This window comes from Montipora foliosa, chromosome 3 (genome assembly GCF_036669935.1).
Source record: "Montipora foliosa isolate CH-2021 chromosome 3, ASM3666993v2, whole genome shotgun sequence".
NCBI classification, from domain to species: domain Eukaryota; kingdom Metazoa; phylum Cnidaria; class Anthozoa; order Scleractinia; family Acroporidae; genus Montipora; species Montipora foliosa.
Window position 1 is genome coordinate 19,156,484 of NC_090871.1, and position 11,723 is coordinate 19,168,206.

The 11,723-nt window shown below is 37.6% G+C and overlaps 2 protein-coding genes across 2 annotated transcripts in view; one reads left to right on the forward strand and one right to left on the reverse strand.

Annotated features, from left to right (window-relative positions):
• Window positions 1-347: 347 nt before the first annotated feature.
• LOC137997009 (actin-binding protein WASF3-like) lies at window positions 348-5,925 on the forward strand. Its single transcript, XM_068842687.1, has 3 exons — window positions 348-783; window positions 2,555-2,814; window positions 3,900-5,925. Exons 1-3 carry the CDS (start codon window positions 516-518, stop codon window positions 4,722-4,724), a joined length of 1,353 nt encoding a protein of 450 aa, XP_068698788.1. The 5' UTR covers window positions 348-515; the 3' UTR covers window positions 4,725-5,925.
• A 1,471-nt stretch (window positions 5,926-7,396) lies between these two features.
• Window positions 7,397-11,723, reverse strand: part of LOC137997010 (uncharacterized) — a 5,268-nt gene continuing 941 nt past the window's right edge. The window contains exons 2-4 of the mRNA XM_068842688.1: window positions 11,018-11,257; window positions 9,610-9,821; window positions 7,397-9,163 (exon numbers count right to left, since the gene is read on the reverse strand). Of these exons, the coding sequence (XP_068698789.1) occupies window positions 8,894-9,163; window positions 9,610-9,821; window positions 11,018-11,257 (722 nt within the window). The 3' untranslated portion in view covers window positions 7,397-8,893. The remainder of the gene's footprint in view (window positions 9,164-9,609; window positions 9,822-11,017; window positions 11,258-11,723) is intronic.

Here is an 11,723-nt window from a genome sequence, read left to right on the forward strand (position 1 = left end):
TCAAGCTGGGCGATGAAGTTGATCGCCGGCCGTCCTCTAGATCTCTTCCCAGTGTTGGTTCCCAAAAGAACGGGTAGTTGTGAAATCAGATCCGACTTACTCCAAAAGTAATGACCAGAGATACAAGTCTTTATTTGAAGTGTGATATTGCCAGATTATCTTCAGAGCTGCCAAGTTTTAGGAGGAGAAAATAATTTCTTTGGTTTGCAAAAAAATAGCTCACCGGAGAGAAAGAGAATAAAAAGAAAAGAACGACTGAGTTGGAAAATAAAAGAATTTCTCGGAAATCTTCGTACTGTATCGTTGTCTTCCGAAGTTTCTCCGAGAGAAGGAGCAAAGTTGCAGGGAGTTGTGGGCCAGAGGAAGTCGCCATGTTGGGTGTTTGAACGAGGGTGGAAGTGATTCGTATTTCTAAACTTGGTCCTTTCAAAAGCATCTTATCACCATCCGGAGTTGTGTTAAAGGCCTGGATCTTGGGATTTAATCGACGGTGTTGGTTGATTTGGTAATCAACCATGCCGCTCATAAAGCGGTCCGTAGACCCGACGGAACTAAGCCGTGGCAAGCTCGCTGACGGGCAAAAGAGTGAGCTCGAGGCCGTCTCCGTGAACACGCTATGCGGGATAATGCGGCAGCTAAGCAGCATTTCAAAGCATGCCGAGGACGTATTTGGAGAATTATGTGCAGAAACAAACAATATCTTCCAGAGGACAAATTCTCTTCAAGAAAGAATTCAGAATTTGACCCAGAAGGTGACCCAGTTAGATTCAAATGTCGAGGAGAGTAAGTGACCATTTATAGTATTTTAAAACTTCGCATTCCTGAACTGAATTCTTGTAGTCTAGACAACTTTTTCTCCATCTCTCATGAGTTATCATCATGATATTTTATTCGGTTTTGTGATTGTTTTAAGTATCGTTATTTTGGAAACATCAGTCTTGAAAGAAGACAAGTTTGTCTCAGCAACCTTAAATTTATTTAATGTTCTTTTCATAAAAACACCAGTGTCGATCGACGCTTCGATCATAAAAGATTTTAAAATAGGTCAGGGTAAATTGTTGTCTTTCTTTAGCCCTACAGTTCTCAGTTAAAAAGAACGAGATGTTAATGATAACTTTCTCAATTTTATTACCGTACCGCGGAGAGTTGCCTGCTGATTTAACGAAGTGTATGACCTTATTTTTATTTCCGGGAAAGTTTTGTTTGTCAAGTGCTTGAGTTTACTGTAGGTTTGTATTCACCACCGAGAGAGAAGTGCAACTCTTTTTCACTTCTCCACCGATCTTGCAAAGATTGTAGATGTACAGAAGCACTTCTCCAAGTTTGATCCGGAACAATCCCAATGTAAGAAAAGTAATCTTTATTGTTTTCAGCCGTAATAGAAGGACAACAAATTTATTTACTAAATTGATTGTTAATTGCAAGCTTTTGAGGAAATAGACGTGAAATATTGTTGAGAAGTATTTCATAAAATTATTTCTTAAAATCACAACTGAGTTTGGGCTGAATTCAAAATTTTTTGTCAACATAGGTGACTTTATAGGTCAAAGGAACTGAGCACATGTTTTGGAACTTAATTTTAACACAACAGAAATACAAATGCCATGTTGAAAAGAGACAGTTCGTTAAGGACAAACGCATGATGAAACAAGGCTGTTGAACATGTATTTCCGATGAACTCTTGTCCTTCTGGGATGAAAATTTAGAATATTAACCTGTTACCAATATCACTGGAAACTCGTAATTTCCTAGTTTGTTCATTTAAATGGTTTTGCCTCGACATGTAAGCATTAGCATATTTTTCTTCTTTTCTTTTCTTTCTGTATTAGCATTTCAGCCCTGTTGTTACCAATTTCAGCATTTTATTACACTACTTAAGCAGCAGTACTTCCTTGTGATGGCATTTTTTCGGTCTGTGTTGTTAGAACTGTGAGTTTTGTCCAGCCTTTTTCTTTCTGTAGTTCTCACTTGCTGCAAGCAACACATCTTTATTTAAACTAATTCTCTTGCATCTGAGAAGTTTCCCACTGATAAATAAAGTCATGCGTCATTAGACACTAAGATATGTATGTGGCTGTTTTAGGAGGTAAAGTGTTTTAATGGTGACATTTTGTGAGTGGACATAGTTGTTGATAATATTGTCGTTAGTGTTTTTAAAGTAACTGGTACCAAAATGAAAAATAATAGCTGTTCAGGGGTCCCATCCTTCACAATATAATCTGAGTATAAATGCATGTATTAGAACAAAAGTGAAATTAGACAAAAAATTGAGATGTGTATGGTTTATTTTGGTATCATTTTGGTTTTAGGAGGCTAAAAGACAATGAAAGGTCTTCACTTATCATCATTTAAGGTTTAGATTTCTTACCTTCTTGAAAAACTGAAAAGTGTTTAGAACTTGTGAAGCTTTCAGTGCAAATTTAGTATTTTAGTAAGGTGAAAAATGTTTCACAAGCTACAAATTTCAGAGATAATTTTACTTGGAAGATAAAAAGTTCTTTTTCTTGTACACTTGAATGTGAAATGTAAACAGTGTTTGGTATTCATTTTTCAGTTTCATTGCAAGATATCAACATGCGAAAAGCATTCAAGTGTACCATAGTCACAGATCAGCAGGTTCTTGCAAGCAGTACTTTGCCGTCAGCAATGAAGGAAAGATATGAGGGATGTGACAAACCTCCTAGTCTCCAGGAGATGAATCCATACAGAGACGACAAAAAAGATGCCCTGAAGTTTTATACAGATCCTATGTATTTCTTTGAGCTTTGGTGTGAAGAGATGAAAAAAGAGACAGAAAAGAAAAAGAAACGACGGGTATATCACCTTCAATTGATGGTTTTAAAAAATCTCTTAAAACTTATCTTTTAACTAAATTTGTAAATAGTCGTTCTTTATTTTGTGATTGTTCTTCTACTTAATTTTTTATTTGTTGACTTATTTCCTAGTCACTTTATACTTCTTAGTATAGTAATATTATTACTTATTCACAAGCTACAAGTATCATTTAAGTTAGTATCTTTTAACCTTGTTAAGCACCCTGAGCTGTGAGGATACCAGTGCTATATAAATTCGATTATTATTATTATTATTATTATTTAAAGTGCTACTACTGTCATTTTTCCTCACATTTTTCTGATATCTCATTTTTCTTCACATTTCAAAAGTTCTTGTGCTGAATACTCAAAACGTGGATTTCATGCAATCGTTTTGAGAGAAAAACTATTTATTTTGATGGCAATTTTTTCATTTAACAGTCTGCCATTACTTGTTGAGGTTCTGACAGATAAGCCCTCAGAGAGCTGTATTAAGGAGAAAGTGACGTCATTTACTCAATAGCTCAAAAATGCAGTGTGTGAATGCGCCTTAATTAGTATGCAGAACACAAATTTGACAATCTGAAAGCCAAAACTCTTGTGCTGTATACTAATTAAGCTGCAGTCTCACTCTTCCTTTTTTAGTTAGTGATTAAATGACTTCACTTCCTTCTTGATCCAGATTGCTGAAAGCTTATCATCAGAATCCGCACTGAGTAATGGTGAACCGCTGAATGAAAACAGTGGAGTTAAAATAAACAGTCTTCCTCTTGAAAGCACTTCAAATAATTTCTCCTGTTGAGCATTTATTACAAGTACTTTCGAAATGTGAAGAAAAACGAGAACTGCACTTTAAAATGACAAGCAACCGTTTTAATGTAAAGCCATAAACATTTTTGATGTTTTGCTGCACAGCAAAATTTGATCAAATGAAATGATTATTGGCCCATAAGAAACACAAGAGTAGTGATATTCATTTAAAAAACCTAGAGTTAGTTATTATGCACACTCAAGCTACTGCTTGCTTCAATAATAGACTGTGCATGGCTGTAGTTTGTCTCATTACCAAGTGCTTTCTTTTCTCAGAGAGGTGGACGGGTGCGAGCACCAACAGGTGAGAAGAAGCCAGTCAAGGCCATAAAGAAAAAGGTTTATTGTGCACAAGGCGAGGAGTTTAAATCCTCAGGCAGTGGCACTTCTCCAACAACAATTAAGGAAGATGTAACTAATACAAATGAGAACCACGTTGAACACTCGAAACAACCAAATGGCGGCATCCCAGATGGTGGTCCTCCCAATCACATTATAGAACCTGATGTTACACCAGGCAAATCTGGTTCTCCTGTGGGACGAAGACAGTCTAGAAGGTATACCAATCAGAATGTTAATCGACCAAATGTACCACCACCACTCCCTCCCATGCAATCAATGGAAAACTTCATGCCTACTCGTAGTGATTCAGTTTCATCACATGGTGTTCCTGTGCTACCAATGCTGTCTAACCCTGCGGTACCTGCACCACCTCCCCCGCCTCCCCCTCCTCCATTGCCTGGTCAGGGAGGGGCACTGGCCACAAAGCAAGCCGATTCTTCTGTGGGACCACAACCTACAATCTCACCATCCTCAACGTCACTTACAACCTCGACCTCGGAGTCTAGTATCAGTGTCCAAAGTAGTGACACGCCTCTGCCCCCTAAGGAGCAAGTTGATGCCAGAAGTGACTTGTTGTCTGCAATTAGACGTGGCATGGAACTAAGAAAAGTTCAGGTACAGGAGGCACGGAAAGAGCCTGAATCAAATGGCTTTGGAGATGTAGCAAGCATCTTGTCTCGTCGTATTGCAGTGGAGTATTCCTCAAGCGAAGATGAAAGTGAGACAGGCTCAGAGTGGTCTGATGGAGAAGACGAGTAAATGTTTTGCGGTGATTGCCTGCCTTTTGACATTGTCGAAGGTTAAGAACCTATCATCATGTAAAAGTGACTTAGTTTATTAGCATTTTTGTATGGATGCTTTGCTTCTTGCACATGACAGTGAGGATATAGACTTGGGCAGAGATATTTTCATGGGTTTTCTACCACATTTTTTTACAAGTGTACACATGAGTCATTGTACAGAAAAATGAGCATTAATTTTACAGTAAAATTTAATTGCTATATAATTAAGGAGAAAAACTAGTAAAGGGCATTTCATATTGTAATAATTGCATGGTGTGTAACAAGACATGTTGTGGCAGTTGAGGATTCTGAGCTGTTTGGCTGTGGTTTTGTCTGTATTGTAAATTAGTATAATTACATAGCTAAGTATTGAAAATTAATTCTTTGTGCTGATTGCTTGCACTTGTGGTGATTATTATGCAATAATCACCTGAGAGGTTTATTCAAAAATGCAGCAAGCCGTTTTGTCGAGGTGACAGATGAAGAAAGTAATAAATTATTATTGTTTTAAAGAAAGTGCCTACCAGTATTTTTCAAAGAATCACCTATGTAATTATACTAAAACAATCCAATTATTCATCTCCGGCAAATGAAAACCTCTACTTTATATTGGTTTTTATAGAGGTTTTGCACGGCAGCCATGTTGCATGGCAGGAACAATGAAAATGTTTTGCATTAGAAAGAACATTTGTTTCCATAGGAAAAAGAATCTATTGTTCCTGCCATGCAACATGGCTGCCGTGCAAAACCTCTGTTCACTGTTATTCACCTCGCCTTTGCCGAATGATAGTTAAATGTTGAATGATATTATCATGACATTTTTTGTTGATACATTACCTGGTTCATAGTAATGACGTGACACAAAAATTGAAAAAATATTCAGCCCGATTGCTTAACTAAATGTTTTTCTTCCTCCATTTTTCTCCTGACAAGTGACATGAGGACAAAATCCATAAATGTCACTGTGGAAGTGAAAGGGTTTAAGGGGGCATACTTGTAGTTTTGTTCAAGTGACAACAGACAGCTAAGCATAAATAATTTTGTGCTACTGTTTCTAGTCATGTATTAATACCAGGTGTTTCTTTCTGTTCAATAATGTGTACAATAATATTATAGCTGTAAGTGAAAAAATCATGGGCCAGTTTTTAGCAATAAACAGTAAACAACTTCTGTGAAAACTGTTAACAGCTTGTGCATAATAATCCAGGGAATCTGGATGAAAACTCCCACGCATATGACCTGCCACATAAATAATTTCTTTTCTTTTCTGTTCAAAAGTTAAGTGCAGTTTATTTGGTGCAATTTGATGTTTTCCAGAACCAACCCAATTATGATGCCCTGGCAATAAAGCCCTCAAATATCACTAGTAAGGGCCGATTTACACGGTACGACTTTGTCGCATGCGACAACGGCTTACGACAGGCCCCCGACATGATTTACGATTGTTGTGTACGTCAGAAAAAATGTCGTAGCATTTTAAAACATGTTTTAAAACGCTGCGACAATCGTAAGTCATGTCGTAGGCCTGTCGTGAGCTTGTCGCATGTGACAAAATCGTATTGTGTAAATCGGCCCTAAGACATCCAGAATTGGATTCAAAAGTGATCTGGGAACATTTTGTATGAAAGTTAAAGCACGGTTCATGAACAGAATTTTATATTTGCTTGTATGACACTGTCAAATTATCTCAGTGATGTGATCTTCTTAGACACTCTTACAGCCCATCATTTTCAGGTGGGATGCTACAGAACCCACATACTGTTGGCCTCTGATGGAAACACCATTATTGGAGCTTCTTTTGCTTGTTTGGCCTGCTTGACCATTATGGAGGGTCTCCCAGGGGTTTTGGGGAACAAGGGAACGTGGCTAATTTGAAACAAAAGACACATTATCTTATGGAACAAGGGAACGTAAACCACTTTGGGGATAAAAAAGCTGAGAACAAGTTTGGAAGTAATTTCGGGAACAAGGGAACACAAGCTAATTTTTAAAGGGAACAAGGACTCCTCATGGGAGGGCCTCACTGTGGTAGAACTTAAATATTAAATTGCACCATCACTTGATAGATAGGAGCTATTCAATCTATTCCTCGCAAGCATATGAATTTTTTCTAAACAGTAGTACACTGAGAAAAGGCTCTATGGCATCACTACTTCTTATACAAAGATTTCATTATTACTTTTTGAGCTTCCACTCCAAAATTTTCAAGTGATCAGGAAAGTGCTTGATATTGATGAAATAGTACATGTGAATATGCCTTCTTGCCTAGCTTCAAGGCATTTTCCTTCAAATACCATTTAACCCTGTGTTCTCAGTGACTTGACCACTGATTAATAAAATCATTTACCGGTACATCTTTGCCAATGAACGGCTTTTCCCATTAAGGCCAGTTCTTTAACCCTCTCCAGATAAAATCTATCAGTCTTTTCAATACGTTTTGTTGAGGAGTAGATTTTAATTTAATTAATACATCAAAATAGGCAACTTTCGATACATTTAAATTCAGCTTCAAAGAGAGTATTAGGACAAAGACAAAAGAAAGTGTATGATATGTAGATATTTTTCACATTTATACCTTGTTGTTTCTATTGCTTTTGTCCTCGCTGGATGTTGATATTTTGAAAATGGCTTATTGGGCCATCCTTTACGATTTTTAACTTGAAGTATTCTTAAATATAGTACTAAAAGCACATAGTTTTGAACCAAAGTAATATCAAAATTAATGTCCATTCTCAATTCTCTCTCTAAACAAGCTGGTTATTTTTCTTAATTTATGTCATCCACAAGAAAGTAGACAAGTTATACACAGGGTTCATGCTGGGATTTGCATAAAATTATAAAATTCCAGGAATATTCAAGGAGTTTTCAAGAACCGAAAATTGAGTTTTCAAGGAGTGTTTGTAGGAAGGTTTCTATGCCATACATCAAGTTACAGTGTAGAGTGTACCTTGATATCCCACATTCTGCCAGTTAAGTGCACACACAGGCATTTAAGTTTTGCATTTAGTCTTTCCCCAATAGTCAATTTGCTCAATTTTTGAAAGGTCTCTTTTAACTTAGCATGATCATCATTTTCTCTTGGCATAATGTACTCTCTACAACTTTCACGCAAGCCAAAATTCAGGGACTTTTCCAGCAACTTCCCACAAAATCCTTTTTTTCAAGGGCTTTTCAAGCACCCTTTTAAGTCCAAAATTAAATTCCAGGGCTTTTCAAGGAGTAGCACAAACCCTGTGTACATACAGAGAAATTAAAATATGGATGTCTGACTTAAATATGAATTAAAAAACATCGTCGTTTACCAGTAAATTTGGACAGCATCAGCCCTCCTTATTCAGGGGCCATGAAGTACATTCCAAAGTGGGGGGGGGGGGGGGGGGGGGGGAAGGGTGGTAGCTCTTGGTATGGATCATGGAAGTGTGAAGGGAAGTGGGAGAGGTTTAGGACAAAACACCAAAACAGGAAAAAGTGGGAGGGGGAGGTTGATAGCCCCCCAGCCCCTCCCTCTCTGCAGCCCCTGTATGGTGCTTTAAATTCCTATTACAGTTGTTCCCAAGCAACAGTATTATTAAAATAATACCCGAAAACTTTAAGAACAGTTATATTTATTATTTATAAAGAGAAAGCTGAAACCCTGTAACCCATTCACATGGTATACAGAGGAAACCACATGGCCGAGAGTGGCCATGAAGTTCATCTTTTAAGTGTTGATAATATTCAATTAGTATAATTATACTAAAACAGTGGATAGTGTTGAATGCGTGCTCTCATTGGCTGCTCAAACTCTGGATATCCTTTGCTATTCACCTCCGAGCAATTCGCGCTGAATTTGCGCCCGAAAAAATGTTGTTGGTGGCTAGTGGTGGATATATATTTACCTCACCGCTTCATGGCTCAGTAAATATCCACCACCAGCCACTGATACTGAGGTGAATATTGTTGGCCATACAATACTCTGTTACATTAACATCTTTGCAATTCCAAACCGTTTGTGAAACATGCTTTGTCAAAGTAACCACATCTACTTGGTGAACATAACGGTAACATGTTTCTTTTCACATGTCAAGATGTAAAATTGTCAATTTCATTGGTGCATGTTTACATGATACATAATATTTTTGTTATGGTGTATTCCAGTTTTTAAGTCTACTTTTTGTCCCAAGTTCCAGTTTGTTTTTGTTTATTGACTGCCCTCTGTGTCTTTGCATAGCGCTCTGCAGATCCCTCAATGGATCCAAGTTTTCCTGAATTGTAGTCTGTGAATGCCTGTTCTATCTCCTCCCAGCTGTTCATAACAAAGGGTCCATGTCGAGCAATGGGTTCCTTTATTGGCTCTCCTGCTATTAGCAAGACATGGATGTCTTTATCGCGGTTCGCGCTGATCTGAAAAGTGTTTCCTTTACCCAACACAGCAACCTAGAAAAAATATTATTATTATTAATTAAAAGCTATATTTGGATTTAAAAAACTTTAAAAGATGGTCTGGAGGGAAATTATTACTAATTTCTTGGGAATTAACAGTTTTTAATCCATTGACCCCTGGGAGTGAGACTTAGTAGACTTTACTCTGTGACTGAAGCCAGACAGTCTTACTCATCGGAGGGAGGGTGGGGGAAGTCAATGGGTTAAGGCAAGTTTTTGTGACATAAAGAAACCTGATGGCCTATGAACGGAAGTTCAAGTCTAAGAATTGTAGCATTGTAGTTCTGATAGTTTGCATACATAATAATTCTAATAGTTTATATATGACAAGTGAGACACAAAACTTGTTTCAAGGGTCATTCTTCTGAATACGTCTGATAAAAGTAGACACCAAAACACAAAACCCCTTCTGCTATTGCATGAGAGGTGACAAAATTTACCTTCCCCATTTCAACTGATATTTTTTCATCTGTGAATGAACCAGCTCCCCGCCAGACATAGGCAAACCCATTGTACTGCTCGGGAACATCCTGCACAAATGTTCCACCAGCTGCCACATGAATATCCAGGTACATCATTGGTGTGCGTGTGTCAATCACAGCTTTGGCTCCCAGGCTCTCTCCTGCAATGACTTTGACCTTTGTTTTTCCATCTAAAAGATAAAGAAATAAGCTTTACATGTCCGTGAAGCATGGTCATTATAGTTTAAACCCACTGACTACCGAAGTGCCCCCAAATGATGAATAAAATAGGCTGGAGGTAGACAGTAGCATCAATTAGCATTAGAATAAAATCAATCATGCCTCACTCCTAGGAGTCCATGGGTAAAGTCACCTGGCATTAGAGTTAAATTGACCGAAGTTAGACAGTAAAATCAACCAAGTCTCACTACTAAGAGTCAAATTATGGATTAACTGATCAATAAATAAATAAATATGATACCAGTAGTTTTACCTTCAGGATCAAAACAATAAACAATATCATTTAAAGACTCAGGGGAATAAGAGACTTGTGCATATAAAAGACTTGTATGTGTGCAAGTCTCTTGTAGACCCAAAGCTGTAATGTGTGCAAGTGAATTTTTGTATAATAAAATTTTGTTGGGCTTTTTACCTTTCATAATGGGTAAAGATCACATTTGGATTAACCAAAATGTCAATTTGGCTTTTGGTCCAAAGGGAGAAAATAAGTTATCACTTCAACAAATATTTTAAATTATTTTATGCCTTTCACAACAAAATAAACATGCACAAAGTGGATGCTTAAGCTGAAAGTGAAAGCTTAAGTGAATGCTTAAGCTGAATGAAAGTGAATGCTTAAGCTGAAAGTTTATTATAGCTCCAGGGAAAATACCCAAGGAATTTGATAAAATCTCCTCTCCAACATTCCTATACAACATTTGGCATAACACAAAATAATTGTTGACAAGTTCCACCAAAAGCCTAGAACCTGGCCAGGAAATTTGACAAAAATATTCACAACATGAAATGCTGAATGATAAACATTGAAAGGTACATTAATTTATTTCATTTGCTGCATAATTATCTCATTTCAGGTACTCTGATGAGAATTTTTTTGTTGCATGATTAAACAACTTTTGCAATTCCAAAAGGGATAAATTATTATGGTGCTGGCCTTATCGGTCAATATTCCACGTGACAGCCAAAGCTCGTTCCCAGGGTCTCTCTCCTCTGCCTCCTTAGTTCTCAATGACAAAAGGAGGTAGACCACAGAGACCCTGGGAGTGAGGTTGAGGAATTAGCCCTGCATTCCATCCCACCCCCTGTTTTCCTAGTTTCTCCATGAAACTGTAAGAATTTGTAGATACATTAGGCAATGAAAACAAACCTGGACTAGTGACGACAGGAATTTTTCTAGCATCTGTATCTTGGTATCTCGGCTTGATCATCTTGTCCTTTGCAGGCAAATTCACCCAAAGTTGAAATCCCTCTGATTTCCCTCCTCGGTTTAGAAATTCATCTGAAGGCATTTCACTGTGAACAACACCTGACCCTGCCGTCATCCACTGAACCCAACCTTCCTTCAAAACACCACTGTTTCCAGCACTGTCCTGATGTTTCATCTCTCCTAAGATGATATTTTAAGAAATAAAACACCAGCCCCAATTTGTTCATTTAAGGCCGGATAACTTTATCCAGTGGATAAGTCACTCAGTCCAGAGCATAAAATATACACTCCATGTTTATTTTTGGCCAAGGCTTTCCTACACGCCTTGTACTTAGCTGTGATTGGGTCATTCCAATTTTAATCCACACTCCGCCCCTATCGAGGGCTCTATTTTTTTTTAAAAGTCAGTGAGTGGACAGAATCTGGAATTTTCATTTTATTTCACCTCCTTGGAATCAGTATTTTGCCATTATAAGCGGCTTCAGGGGTTCAATTTTGGGCACTACTAAACCACGAAACAGCGAAACAAAGCACTGCAACTCCACCATTTCTTGAATACTAACCGACAAAGGTTGGATTTGAGATTAAATATCGTTTAAGGCCTAAAACGTTATTGCTTTTAACTCATTGAGATTAAGGTTAGGAT